Here is a 15,268-nt window from a genome sequence, read left to right on the forward strand (position 1 = left end):
ATACAAAGTCTTCCTTATAGCTTCCTGTTGGAGGATATTAAAGGCAGCATTTACAGTAACAAACTTTAGATCAGGCTAGAGGAACATTATTTAGTCCTGTTGTTTCAGTTGCAGATACCCATTGTCAGCAGTGAGTATTTCTGTAGTCGTGACAAGACTTCAGGCCCTGTGAGGACTACAGCACAGTGCTTAACAGACATGTTCTTGTCCAGGAAATCAAGCCCACTGCTTATTATAACAGAGATGCTTTACCATCACTCTTAAGCACTGTGCTGTAGAGAAGCAATAATTGGATTTCCCTTCCTCTTCAGGGCTGAATTTTTATACTAACTTTTATTGGAAGCTCCCTGACCATTTTACAGACATAAATTTTACAGACATAAGAATTGGCTTTCCCTACCACTATAAATAATATCCTTCTAGGTTTTTCTTCAAATGCTGAAAATGAGGACAGGATTTGTTCAGGCCAAAATGTTCAAAGTGGCTGCTGATTTTGGTTCCCCAGAAGGAGATACCAGAAGGTCAAATCAAAGAGGCTTTTCATTGTTTGGACTCTGCAAGTCTCTGGTTGGACACGCAGAAACTGGAGCACCCCAGCTGGAAGAAGTTTGGCCCGACTTGTCTGCAGTCTTACGTGTTGGCTAATTGATTTTTTACTTTGCTGCCTTGTTTACTTTATTAACCTCCCTGCACATCACTTATTTGAAAAATATTCTGACAAAATGGAAAATGCAAAAAGAAGGCCCTGAGCTGTGAGACGATGGCCTCCTGAACTAAGCAGATGTAGTTAGACATAGGATTCTTCCAAAAATAGGGCTCCCTGTCTTAAGCTCTTGAAGCCATAAAAGGTTGACAAGGATCTCACCTCCCTAAGGACTGACAGCCTAACCCTCTTCTACAATCTAAAAGAGGGAGCTCACTTTCCATCTGGGGCCAGACACTGTTACTTGTAGGCTAAGGATCTTCTGTCTGAGCAGCCTTCAAAGACTGAGAATATGGTAAGTGCATTGTCTTCCCTTGCTAACCCAAGCTCTAATGATTGGAACATTTTTTTTTGTACCTGCAATATTGATCCCACACGCTTTAACCAGTCTCTGCAAGGCTTTGTGTGAAAACATATTGCAGTATAGACTTTCCTAAGACAAATGATTTCAGAATAGCATTGAGCAGCTCTGACAGACACTTAGCAGATTCCCATTTGGTTAATTGCCTCATCTACAATTATTTAGACATGCTTGAATGACTACCTCATTAACAAATTATTACATTTTTTAATACAGCCATTTACATTCAGTTCTCTGGTCTTGAAAACTTAAAAAAAAAAGTGTTTAATAATTAAAGCATTTTCTAGGGAAAAATATGCAGGATTAATTCTTTATGAGTGGAAATGTGGTGATCCTGGAGTTTTCTGAAAGGTTATTCTCTAACACCAGCACAACAGATACTGTATATTTCACAAAAGGGAAGGATTCTGATTTAGAGATTCACATGTCTACAGCACTAATAAATAATTCCTGGCACTTTTGCCATGCTTTATCTAACGATTTGAAAGAAGACTGGTTATAAATGGTATGTACAAAAAGATCACCTCATTCATCATGGAAGTGCAAACCCCCCTGTGGCTGTTAACAGTACCCAGGAATAAGACAGCAATTTGGACAAAGTGCAAAAAATGGGGAATACTGCATCCACTTGAGTATGCAGAAGAAAAGCACTAAATATCAGTGATATTCAGCTGAGAAAAATGCTGAAACAAGCTAAGAGCAACCTTAAATAGTTTGTTCCACTGTGTTAAGGATCAAATTGTACTTTGACTTAGCTAGTGCAAAACCAAATTCTAAATGAAAGTCAGCTATTTAATTTCCAAATACTCTATATGTCAAATAACCAGAGCGCCACCCATCATGGAGAAAATAGCGGCTGGCATATGCAAATCATCATAACCACGTAACATTAAACTCACTAGTATAAACAAAAGGAAAGCAATGTCCAGGATGAGTGCTTCAAAGACACATGCATTACTTTGTAAGGACTCATGGCTCTGTGTTGCCTCTGGTAAAGATTTCTGTCTGTTGAGATATGTAGGCAGCCAGCGCCAGCATCAAGACGCAAAGCAAAAGATAGATCAATGCAACTTTTGTGTTTCTGCCTCATCAGAAGTAAACAGAAGTGGGGTTGAAGACAAAGCAGTAGTCTCCATTGCAAGTTTCTGCCTTTGGTTAACTAATACTACAGAATTTCTTACCATTAGGAAGTGTCTTTTTATTCTGGGTCAGCTATAGTTTTCCAGGCAGCAGTTATGAGCTCCTGAAAATGACCATTTGTAATGGAAAAGCTGACACCCCTTTCCTGACTGAATCACGTATCGGCAGGGTGAATGGAAGCTGGCAATTAAAAAGATCTGCTTTGGGCCCAAGTTTATAAATTTTAACACCCTGCACATGACTGCAGAGATCCCATGTTTTGCTCATGGGCTCAGCTCAGAAGGGGAATCTGGTGACCAGATGGGAGTCTTTCCATGCTGCCTGCTGGGCATTTGGATGATGGGCTAGCAGTTAAAGCATAGGACTTGGGGGTTTCTAGAGGTATTTTTTTTTCTGACATGGGCTTGCTAGTGACCTTAGTCACTTTACCTCACTCTATTTCCCCATCTGCTGTAGGAACTGTGAAAACCAAGTGCTGGGTATGAAATGTGTCTGTCTCTTCAGGCTGGGCATGCTACCAAAGTGCAATGTACTTTTTGCAAATTGGGATGAGAGTATCTTGCTTGCTGCAGGTATTTAAGTAGAATTCATGTATCCCCCATTCACCACCTTACTCCCTGGAGTGATAAAATGTTTCCAACTCTATTGAGGTGAGGAAACATTTTAATAGAAATTTGAAGAGACAACAATTGCCTTTGCCCTGGCACCTGGAGAGGAGATTAATTGAGTGGAAGCAGCCATACTCTCAAGACGGCTACATGACAAAATTGAAAGCTGCTTCACGCAACTTTTCCATAGGCTCTGAAATCCGGGGAATGTTAAAAGCCTGATCCTGCCTTACTATTCACCCCCAAAGCTCTTAGTATCCTCTGCTCCAGTTTGCTGGTCTGGGAATCTCAGTAGTGTAAGGCTTCAATTTAGGGGAGGCAGAAGGGCAAGAAATAAGGCCCCAAGATACTCAGGTATTGAGCACTTTGCTTGTAATAATTATGATGACTTGCTTCCACTCTGGCCACAGATGTTTTGAAGGATTGTAAGATTTTTTATGGAGCCTTAACCTGTCTGGTACAGAGGACCACTCACACTCTCTGAAAATATATCCACGTCTGGACCAGAATGCAGCAGCAGCACTAGTGAGACTATGTACTTTGCTAAAGCCGGCAGTGCCAGCTCAACTGAAATTTGTATTTTAGGGAGAGAAAGACAAGTGAAACATGGAAATAGGAAAAGAAGCTGCTACACCTTCGCTGTCCAAAAGAAGAAAAAGAAGTGACAGAGACAAATCTACAGGCTAATAATTCCTTTTGTGACAGGCTTGTTCTATGGTGGTTCCTAAAAAGGGCTGAGGCGGTTTGGTTGAAGGAGGAAGCTGTGGCGGCTGACTTGTTAGCTGGCTGTATATATGCAAAGGAAAGACAAAAGTCCCCGTGCCTGGCGGCTTGTTCCAGTCGGAGGAACAGTTCTGTTTGAATTACCATGGCCAGACCTCGGGAGTGGTGAGAGGTGGTGAGGAGCTCACTGGCTTACACCTGATGGGTCATCAGGTGGGATGTAAACCAGTGGGCTTATTCTCTAATCTATCCCATCGGAAACCACAGTCTCCCTGCCCTCCCTCCATCCCTCCCTCTCTCCCATCTCTTAGTCCCCCCTCTCTGCTCACTGCATGCTCTGGTAAGGAGGACACAGGGACGTCTGCTTGCCTGGAGACTGATGTATACACGCATGCCACAAAACTGAAGCTCTGCGGTATAACGGTGGTCTTTGCAGGGGCAGCTGCAGGGTCCCCTAGGCTGGCCTGGCAGCACAAGTACCCAGGAGTGAGGCTGCCGGAGCTGCCAAATGGGGACGAGCTCCGGTGATAACGTTTGGATCCAGCCCTAGGGTCTGCTGGGATCTGAGATGCCCGGGCCCTGGCAGGCAGGGAACCTTATTGGGTCTCTCTGCCGCTCCCCCCAGTTACACAAATGCTCAGTCAATCCGGCTTTGTGCTGACTCCAAAGGAAGAGCTGGAAAAGTCAAAGCTTTCCAGAAAAGGGCAGTCAGGCTGGAACAGTGCTGATTCCCCTGCCCTCCTCCAGCAGGCAGGAGCTTCATGCTGCAAACAGAGGAACTTCTGCAGTTGCAAAACTCAGGCTCGGCGCCGCCATTTCCTCCCAGCAACACCCAGGCCTCGTTGTTTGCTAGCCCCTGGCCCTCTCCTGCCGTGCTGCCTGCTAGAAAGTGCAGTGCTGCCCTCTCGTGTTCACCACGGCCCTTCTTCTGTGCCCAGCTACACATGCTGTCTGTAGTGTCACCCCAGCAGATTTGTAGAGAGAAATCGCCTATGCAGTTGATGTTTGCAGAAGGAGACAAGAGGCAGGAACACAAAATCATCCCTGCACACATGTACTGGTTCAAACAGACACTGAAGAGACTGGAAAGCAACAGGAAATACTTCAGGCTGAGTAGTATCTATCCACATCATCCATCTCAGGCTCCCTGCTGCTCTTTACCTTGCCTAGCATAGCACACGTTGGATACAACACTGCTTTCTCTGTGCTGGACTCAGAGAAGACATTAGTTAGCACGTGCTTAAGTGATTTTGAAGCCTAAGACCCCCTCAGTAGAGAAGAACAGAAATGTCAGTAAATGGGCAGCATGACTGCAAGGAGAATTGAATGTGGATTAGAACTGCTGGGAAATACTTAAACTCTCAAGAACAGAGCAAGGGAACATTTGTTTGTTCCCTTTCATATATTCCTGCAAACCACTTTCGGGTTGTGACCCACAGGTTGAGAAATGCTATACTAGGACACATGGTGGGGCACCTAATTCTAACAAAGAGTCGCTATGAAACCTCATAGGGATGCAACCTATGATCCAGAGCTCCAGCCCTTATCATTTAAGCCAATGACACTCAATCTTCTGGCCCCATGGACCAGATGAGTGGCACAAAGCTGATCCGCAGGCCAGATCCAGCAAGGGGTGGATGTATAGGATTCATCCACAGGTGTGATCTGAGGCAGCAGCCGAGCCCCACACACCTGATGTGGCTGCAGAGTGACACTGTGCACTGACCTGGCCCTGCATATCAGTGCAGTTGGCACACAGGGCTGTGTCATTCAGCCCACAGGACTCCCTCTGGGTCCAGAAATTTAGCACCAAGGGAGTGGTGGCAGCAGTAATTTTCATGGCCTCCAGAGCCACTTCCACAATTGTGGCAATTAACACTGCCACCACTCCCCTAGTATCAAATTTATGGACCCATGGGGAACCCCTGGGCCAGATGACACAGTACTATGGGCCAGGTTCAGCCCCACTAATTTAAGCTAAAGCGGGATACAATGACTGTGAGTAAACAGTAGGGTGTTATAGGCTTTAAGATCAGCTGCTTATGAGACACAATCACCATCCCTAAACCTCTGTTACATGGAATTTAGAGCAGTAATTTCCCAGCCTGGGCTGCTATAGCAGATCTAAAATGGGAAAAGCTTGTTAGATCCTTGTTCACGATCTGTCTCAGAGAAGAGGATACAGTTTTGCTTGTAGTCCAGAGGGTTTTAAAAAGTTTGTTGTTTGCAAAGATAAATTACGTATTGATAATGCCAAATGCATACCAGAGTATGAAACAGTTCAATACCATCAGGTAACATATGGGACCGGACAGCAACCTCCAGAGACTCCAAGGTAACAAAGAATGTATTGCTGGCTTTGAACAGCAGCACTGGAGATTTGCCTGTCTTAAGGAATAAGGCTCTGGAGGTTTGGATCAAATGAAAACTGCATCATCTTTGACTCCTCTACAGAAAGACTGGATTTGCCCCTAGGTCCTGTGCTGATGGGCAGCTGGGTGAGTAACAATAAACCTGCTCTGCTCCTGGCCTGAAAATACCAGGACTCAGAGGAACAGGCAGGTCTCTGTACCTTGGGGAATAAACAGACTTCAGCTGAGAACTTTGCTGAACCATTAAGCTCAGCAGCGATTCATTCCATTTAAAAAGACAAAATATTTTCCTGTCCATTCTGCATCCTGTTTCAGAAAAAAAGGCAGGGGAGAGGGGAGGGCAAAGAGAACTAGGAGGGAGATAGAAAAGAGCCAGAAGAGCAGACTCAGTAAATGAATCCTTCTCTGCTACCCCCGCAGCAAACTATGCGTAAGTTAAATATAGACCCAACACTTCTCCAGGGAGCCAGATGCACGAATGGATCACACACCATGAATTTGTAGCAGAGACTCTAGTCTCTACCCCACTGGCTGGCAGAGAACACTTCATTTTTAAATCATTAGTGCTTGTCTCCAGGGTAGCTCTCACAGCAACGTATGGCAGAAAATAGCCTTTTTAAAGCTATGCAATGTTCCTCTTCCATCGTGGCTCCTTTGAGGGATCCAGTGCTACCTTTTAATAAACAAAAACACCTGAACACTTGCAGAAAGTGGCTACCTCCCACATCTACCAGGGCAGGTTTGGTTGAGATGAAGCTCTTGTTAATGAGAGAGCAATCAGCATTAACTCCTTCCCTACTCTCTATCATGGATGTCACTTAGCAGTCATACTCCCACTCCTGATGTAGGTACTAGTTCTGCATGTTCACATTAGAATTGCTCATGTTTTCACAGTCGGGCATGTGCTTATATCCCTTGTAGCACTAGTTTCCTATTCAGAAACGGTCTAGTTCACAATGCTTGCGGGACAGAAAGAATGTTGCCATGTTAGGCAAATAGTCAGAGATGGCCCACATTTTTGTCTGGGTGGAGGGAAGTGCTATCATTTCAAGAGTCCTGGCTTTGCAGTGATACCTCTACCTCTACCTACCTGCCTAATTTTCCTGTCATTGGTTCTTGTTGAGATATCAGACCATGGGAAGTGCATTATGCAGATGACAATCTTGTATGTGCCCCACCCATATGTTTGATGCCTATGCTGTATCCCCTTAAGTGCTGACCCTAACCAGACCACGCTGGTTTCATCTTCTCCTGCACTGTTCTGAGTTTATCTAACTGGAAAATTGTTTAGTGAACTGTTTGGGAGCTAGCAGGATCTTTTTGATTTATTCTCTTTTGTACAGAGTGTGGCACTGACACCTGAACAGATAACAGAGTATAAAGGCGTCTTTGAGATGTTTGATGAGGAGGGCAATGGGCTAGTTAAAACAGAAGACCTGGAGAAGCTTATGAGCCTCTTGGGGATCAACCCAACCAAGAGAGAGCTGTTAACAATGGCCAAAGATGTGGACAAAGACAGTAAGAACCTCTCCCCACCTTCCCAGATGTTCTGTGGTTCACAAGAGGAATCACCAAGGCAGGACAGACCCTTACTAGATAGCTACTCAAAAGCTAGCATGTTAAAGTACCCTAGTACTTCATTGTTCTTTTAGATAAGGGCACCTTCAACTGCGATGGTTTCCTGGTTTTGATGGGCATTTACCATGAGAAAGCTAAAAATCAGGACGAAGAGCTGAGGGCAGCCTTCAAAGTCTTCGATAAGGAACACAAAGGCTACATTGAATGGGATACACTCAAGTAAGTAGTAGATTTGCTTCTTGTGATGCTTCTGGGCTCCAAGCACACCTAACTCCCACTGATTTAAGTATCAGAAGCAGGCCATGCTTTCCAGGAAGAAAGATGATTGCTGTGGCTTTAGGAAGAATTTAGTCAAAGAAATAATTTGCTCAGCTTTAATACTCATAAAGATTTGGGCCCATATCTTTAATTTGAGTAAGGGCCCATATCTTTAGTTTGAGTAAATCAACCACTTACAATTTGAACTATGCTGATTTATATGAGCTGAGCATCTGAACGAGTATTTTTAACAACAAATATAACTAAGCTGGAGTCATCATCAATGAGGGAGCAAAAGTAAAAGGCAGCACAACATAAGAAAAAGTTACAAAAGAAAAATAAAAAGCAATTAAAAAAGACTATGTCATATAAGTAGCTAATATTTCTACTCCGCACTTTAAAATTAGTCAAGATTTCCAAATGCATACAAAAACAGTTTCCATTAGTCTGGATGAGATTAGTTCTTTTAGTTAAGATTGTAAAGAAACATTCCTCTGGTTAAGCAGCATTAATCAAATTCTCATTCATAAATGAGTTAAAAGAGAAGCCATGGAGCTCCAAGATTTGTGTTTATCATTAAGAGACAATGCTCCAGATTGTTTAACATCTCTAGAACTTGGCCTTGATGAGCAAAAATCCCAAATGTTCTTTAATTAAAAAAGCTCTGGATTTGCCTCAAAGCTCCAAGGAGCTTCAAAGGACTACCAAGGTTGGCAGGATCTGAGTTGCTACAGAGTTGATATTACAGCTCATTCCAAGAGAGCCAATGCAGGCCTTGGCAGGATCCTAAATATCTGCCCCAAAAGGGCTAATTGTTTAAAAGTATGCAAAAACAGGAAGTCCTCTAGGAAAGTTAGATTGTTCCAAATCTTTTGAGCTGCTGCTTTGGGAGTACAGGAATGAGACAGTCTACAGTTGGCTCGTCAAAGACAGCTCAGTAACCAAATGCTTCTGGATTTTCCAAAAAAAATTAATTTCCATTAGATATACAGTAGCTGTTGGGTTCTTTGGGAAATCCGATGCTACCTGGATATTTGATCTTGAATTGTTTTTTAAAATTTGACCACAAATATGGTTGTGCTCCAGTTACTTCTGTTTTCAACCCATGTGATGCTCCAGCAAAAAAGAAAGTCTTAAAAAAATAAGACTCACTTTCATTTAACTTGTAAGCACTAAAGGAAATGATGTTTCAATTCCCATCTCCTTTTGCCAAAGGAAGGATAACTGCCATTAAGGTCTGTCATGGCAAGAAGCTTCTCGCAAACCATTTTTTGCTTTATCGCTCTGGGGATCATCATGCTGATGGAAATCACCTAAGTTACACACCAAGCATGTGGCAGACAGGCCAGCCCTGTGCACATCATAACTCAGCAAGAAAAGCATAGCCAGCAGGGAGAGAAGCAATAATCCACAGCACTCTTCTATGTACTCGTGTACACAAGATAGTAGCAATCTTTGCAAAGATTTGGCAGCCCCAGAGAGATGTGGTTAAGTGTGTTTTCTTACACCTACTGAAGGTCTGCATCAAATGTCTTGCCTTGCTGTATTAGCTTTTCTTTTATGCTGTGTCAGATAATGTAAACTGTAACATGCCTCTCTCTAGAGGCCTAATCGCTTTATTTGGATGTGTGATTGGTCTGTCAAAGCTTTATTACATTCAGGATTCTCAGACTTACAGACTAATGCCATGGGTGAGATTTCAAGAGCTATTTTCTTCATTTAATGGGATCATAGCATCTCAGCTTTCTGTTTGTGTTGGGGTTAGGAAGAGACAATACTCTAGAAAAAGTACTATACAAAATGATCCTGAGTCAGATGGCTTAAAAGGGCTTTTTCAGCTCTCACATCTGTGATAGTATGGGGTGGTGGTAACAAGAATGCGTAATGCCATAATTTCATGCATCTTTTTCATTGAATATGAATAGAGCATGCTGTAGGGGTAGCTGTTGGTTAAAGTAGGAGTCTGGAAACCCGGATTTCTGGATTCAATTACTGGTTCTGCTGTTCATACAACATGATTGAGATTTTCAGAGGTGCTGACTATGTGCAGCTCCCATTTACCTTTAAATGGATTGCCCGTGCTCTGTACAGATGAAAATGAGGTCTTGTGTGACCTTGGCGAAGTCATACATCCTCTCCATTCCTCAGTTTCCCAGTACGTAAAATGGATCAAAATGCATCTACCTGCAAATGTGACATGAAATAGTTAATGCTACACAATGCTTCAAAATTCACAGAGGGAGGACAATGTATTGCCAGCTTTGATCTGTATTTTAGGTATGTGCTGATGAATGCCGGTGAGCCACTGAATGAAAACGAGGCTGAATTGATGATGAAAGAAGCTGATAAGGATGGGGATGGAACCATTGATTATGAAGGTAAAGTATCCCCACACAAGGCCCTTTTTTGCAAATACAGGTGCACAAAGACATTTCTTCCTGATCCTCTCTAGTCACCAACTTTGCTCTTTCTCGACTTCTTCAGAAGCATTGCCCACAGGTCACCCTTTAGGTGGGATTAGGTGGATGTATTTCATACTCACTAGTGTCAAGCAGTTGTGTGTGATCTAGGACCACAGCAGTGGGAACTTTTGAGTTTTAACGCTGCTCTGATGCTAAATTTGTTCCTGGACCTTGAGCAATTCACATAGCCTCTTCAATCTCTCAACACTCTAGTGATTTTATGCTCTTAATCCCTTGGGAAGACAATTCTACATTCCTCCTACTTAGGGTTTTGTGGGATTAAAGACTGTTATGGTTAAATCTACTTCCCAAAAGCTAATATTTGCAAAACTGGCTGGTAATTGTGTTTTAATTTTAACAGGTCCAGTCTTAGAGTAAAGGAGTTCATTGTTTTTTAATAATCAAATGCTTCAAATTGGTCACCCAAAATCACTAGTCACTTCTTAAAATTGGATTTTGTGTGGGCACGTCTATATGAGATGCTTAATGTGCAGCAGTCTAATAATACTGAGCAGTAGCGTGCCAGGAAGAAACCGTGCCAATATGCTACTGCACAGTAGTATTAGGCTGCTGTGCATTAAGCATTACAAAGCACCTACTCTGGACTCATTCAAAAAGTGTTTGGATGTTTATTTTGCTGGGATCATTTATCTCTGGCAGGGGGCTGGGATTTGATGATCTTATGAGGTCCCTTCCAGCCCCTAGTATCTATGAAATGTATGGGGAAAAAAATGTGCATCGGTGCTACTGTGCAGTAACTGTAGTTACTGTGCATTCAGTAAGTACTTCATTAAGCAAGTACTAAACTAAATGCTTAATACCTACTGAGCACAAACAAACATGTAAATGTGCCCTGTATGCATGTTGTGAGATCTAATTAGATGCAGTTCCAGGGCTCATAATTTATTCTTTTTGCCAGCACTGAATTAGCTTTAAAATATTTGGTAAGATGTTCAAACTCTGCAGTTAAATGAAAAAGAAATTCTTTTTGTAACAAGAAAAATAGGAGTTGAAGCACATAAATATCCATTCATTGGGAGCATTGTTTTATATAGCAGAATTCAACACCAGTTGTCTGGCCCTCCAAAATTATATGTATGACATTTACACTCAGGATAAAGCTGTTTTTACTTCTGTGCCTATCTTCATTTAAAAATGCTTTCTTTCTCAGTGCAACCTGAAGGCACTGAGAAATGTCTGTTTATGGTTTGGATTAACAATGAAAAGGCTGGTCAAGAGGTGGCTGAATTTAATAATCACATTGCATTTCATCTGACCTTTCAGCAGGTGGCAATAGAAGCATACGGCAGAAAGATCACAGTGTTTTCCCATCACTCATACATTATTCAGACTTTTTGGAAAGAGCATGCATTCATTAGAGACATCTTGGATGTCTCACTCACTCACTATAGTTTATGGGTACTCTAATTTACAGTACTACCAGAAATGTTATTTTTATCCTGTATGAGAAGATAGGAGCTGGACAAAAAATTGTTTTGATCAGTGACTATGCTCTAAAAACATTGAGTTCTCATATGATGGAGCATTTTAGACACAGAGTCATATCAGATCCAGCACATGGTTCATCTACCTTTCTCAAACAGTGGTCAGTACCAGACACTTCAGAGGAAAATACAAGAACCCTTACAGTACAATAGTCTGCTCAGAGAGAGTGTTTCTTCCTATAATCTCTTATCAGTTAAAGGATAGGCTAAGTCATGATACATGCAGGCTTAGAGCCTTTTTTATTCTCATTATGCTGTATAAATATCAGTTAACACATTGTCTCTATTTTACAAACGACTTCATAGCGCTATACTCACATCCAAGAATGAACCAGGACTAGAGTTTGGGAATGACTAACTTGCAACTTTGTGTTTAGACCCCTTGGTCCCATTTCTTTCTGTAACACATTTTTCTACCCTCTCCCATTTTTGGTATATCCATCCCTATCTTATGCAGCCGGTAGACACAAGGTGGAGCAGAGGGAGGTGGGCAGAGGCCCTCCAATGTCTCAAGTGTCTGTACAAACAGAAAAAGCAGATAGAAGGATGCCTGGGGTAGTTTGGTTCTGGGTGTGAACTGCCCTCAGCCTCAGAAGTGAATGGTTAGGTTCACCTCAGATAGCTCATGTCAGGCTCTGAACATTTTATTTCTACTCTCCTTTGTCCTGTCTAACATAGTCACATGCTGCTAATACCAAGAGGAACTTTCTTGTTGGGAGAAGAGCAGGCAAGGCAGTGGCAACGGTCTCCTTACCAGCAATGTCTGACAATGTAATTAGCTCCCTCCAGCTTCTCACAATTCGTTAGAGAGCAGTAGACCTTCCTCTGACACCTTGACACTACCAGTTTGGCCCAAGCCATTTTCTTACTGAAGAACCAGAAGAGTAAAAATGAAGCCCTGGGGGGCTGCCTTGCTCTCCTTTTATTCTGAATGCAGTGGCATTTAATTTAAAGGCCCTTGTAATTAAGGTTCTGTGAGTTTCATACTAATAATTTATTTTAGGTGAGAGCTTAGCAGGCAGGCTCTCCGCATGAAAGCAGGGCAAGATCCTTGTAAGATGCAAAACTGGAATTGCTCAGCCCATTTTAAAACTGGAAAGGAAAATACAGTCTTGGATTCCCCTCTCCCTGTATGTCTATAAATTAAAGGCTGGCTTAAAAAAACAAAACAACTCTCTCCTTCTTTTAGCATTATAGATTCTCCTGGGCTTTGGATGAGGCCCATAATTTTTGCTCTGAACTAGTGTGGTGAGTTTTAAAGTCACAATGCGAACATCTATCTTCAGTGGTACTACACCAGCGGAGAATTTGCCCTGTGGTCTGAGCACAAAGGTGGAAGGCAGGCATGTATGTTATACAGGGGAAGAGGAGATAGATCCCCTGCCATTTCTAAGCAAATCCCACACATTAAAAGTCCAGAGTGCAGGGCTCAAGGTGCTGTTTGAGCTGCAAGAGTATCCCTGTGCTGCAGACCCAATCCCCTCAGTAATTTCCATAGAAGTATCCTATACTGGGTGTATCAACCTGTGATAACTCCTACACACACTCTGAGATTCATGCCAACAGCACCAGGTGAGGCTAATAAATCTGCTCTGTCTATTGTTCTCTCCCTTTCAGAGTTTGTGGCCATGATGACTGGAGAATCCTTTAAGCTCACTCAGTAGGGCCCTGAAGAAGACATTATTTGCTCTGAAGATCTTTCCTAAACACCTTCACTTGCAAGAGCTGTAATTCCTTTCAAGATGACATGGCCTGGAGTTGTCAGAAGCCATCGCATGCCTAAAAGCTGCTATCTGGCATTTGCAGAAGGAGGAAAGTGCAGAAAAATGTGAAGGTGAGGGACTCTGCCCACACCAGGGTGCAGAGCTCCTGCAGGACATATTCCTTTATTCAAGAAATTGGTTACAGGCCATGGAAATTGTACAAACACCATAATTTGTTTATTAATAAACTTTATAAAGAAAGTCTTTCCAATATGGCTTTAAAAAGAGTCATGTGAAAGGAACATCATGTACTTGGGAAAGGAATGTGTGGGCCTTGCCAGGGCTCTCACTTCTACAGTATAAATCACTCCTGGGACAGAGGTTTGCTTTCAGTTCCACACCTGCTTTTATCCATATAAAAAAGTTTCACATCATAGTTAAAATTGCTTAAACTTCAAATTTTCACAGCAGGCCAAATAAGGCCCCTTGGGGGAGTGCCTAAAGCACAGCTCACATTACACTGAATTTTAAGGAAAATACAATATTTCAGTGGTCTGAGTGGGGAAAAAACAGAGGTGACCTTTGTGCTGCAGTCTGGGCTATGGAGTAGATGGAAACACCTCTAATGCTGCAGAACACTTTTGACCCAGAGAACAGTGGATCAGGAATGGAAGTGGAAAAGGAGAGGAAAACCTGGTAATACTGTATGTCCTGCAGAGTTCAGGAAAGTCCATCCTAACAGATGTTCTCTTTTTGTGGGGCTAGATTTACAAATTTATCTAAAATCATAAAGGGAAATGTTGCTTTTGAAAATCCTACTAATTGTCAGCAACTTTAAGACTACATGACCTTCTGAGGTCCCTTTCAACCCTAATATTCTGTGATTCTATAAAATGACTTTTTTCTTATCCTAAAATATAGGAACAAAAAAAAGATTTTCAGATAAGAAAAAAGTTATTTTATAGAATCACAGAATATTAGGGTTGAAAGGGACCTCAGAAGGTCATCTAGTCTGGCCCTCTGCTCGAAGCAGGACCAGCCCCAACTAGATTATCCCAGCCAAGGCTGGCTGGGTCTTAAAAATGTACAAGGATGGAGATTCCACAACCTCTCTGGGTAATCTATTCCAGGGTTTTCCTACCCAGCTAGTGAGAAAGTTTTTCCTAATTGCTAACCTAAACTTCTCTTTCTGCAACTTAAGTCCATTGCTCATCTGCCACCACTGAGAACAGTCTAGGTCCATCCTCCTTGGAACCCCCCTTCAGGTAGCTGAAGGCTGCTATTAAATCCCCCCTCAGTCTTCTCTTCTCCAGACTAAATAAGCCCATGTGCACCAACTCCCTAACATTTTCATTGCCCTCTGCTGGACTCTCTTCAATTTGTCCATGTCCTTTCTGCAGTGGGGGGGCCCAAAACTGAACACAGTACTCCAGACGTGGCCTCACCAGTGCTGAATAGAGGGGAATAATCACTTCCCTTGATCTGCTGGCAGCGCTCCTATTAATGCAGCCCAGGATGCTATTAGTCTTCTTGGCAACAAGGGGACACTGTTGGCTCATATCCAGCGTATTGTCCACAGTAACCCCCAGGTCCTTTTCTGCAGAACTGCTGCCCAGCCAGTCAGTCCCCAGCCTGAGCTGGTACGCGGGATTGTTCCATCCTAAGTGCAGGACTTTGCAGTTCGTCTTACTGAACCTCATGAGGTTTCCTTTTGGTCCAGTCCTCCAATTTGTCAAGCTCTCTGAATCCTGGCCCTACCCTCCAGCATATTTACTGCTCCCCTGAGCTTGATGTGCATTTTGCTGAGGGTAAAATCCATCCCTTTTTTTAGGTCATTGATGAAAATATTGAACAA

General features: G+C 42.7%; 1 protein-coding gene across 1 annotated transcript; it reads left to right on the top strand.

Annotated features, from left to right (window-relative positions):
- Nucleotides 1-870: 870 nt before the first annotated feature.
- CALML6 (calmodulin like 6) lies at nt 871-13,604 on the top strand. Its single transcript, XM_090024103.1, has 5 exons — nt 871-998; nt 7,251-7,425; nt 7,560-7,704; nt 10,021-10,121; nt 13,328-13,604. The coding sequence occupies exons 1-5, from the start codon at nt 996-998 to the stop codon at nt 13,372-13,374; spliced, it is 471 nt and encodes a 156-aa protein (XP_089880229.1). The 5' UTR covers nt 871-995; the 3' UTR covers nt 13,375-13,604.
- Nucleotides 13,605-15,268: the final 1,664 nt, after the last annotated feature.

This window comes from Crocodylus siamensis, chromosome 12, assembly GCF_052110815.1.
Source record: "Crocodylus siamensis isolate JL-2025a chromosome 12, ASM5211081v1, whole genome shotgun sequence".
Lineage (NCBI taxonomy): Eukaryota > Metazoa > Chordata > Crocodylia > Crocodylidae > Crocodylus > Crocodylus siamensis.

What these genes read in the sequence shown, in the direction of transcription:
- CALML6 (XM_090024103.1), top strand. An exon ending in ATTGAATGGGATACACTCAA is followed by an intron (nt 7,705 to 10,020) that starts GTAAGTAGTAGA and finishes TCTGTATTTTAG; the next exon opens with GTATGTGCTGATGAATGCCG. An exon ending in TGGAACCATTGATTATGAAG is followed by an intron (nt 10,122 to 13,327) that starts GTAAAGTATCCC and finishes TCTCCCTTTCAG; the next exon opens with AGTTTGTGGCCATGATGACT.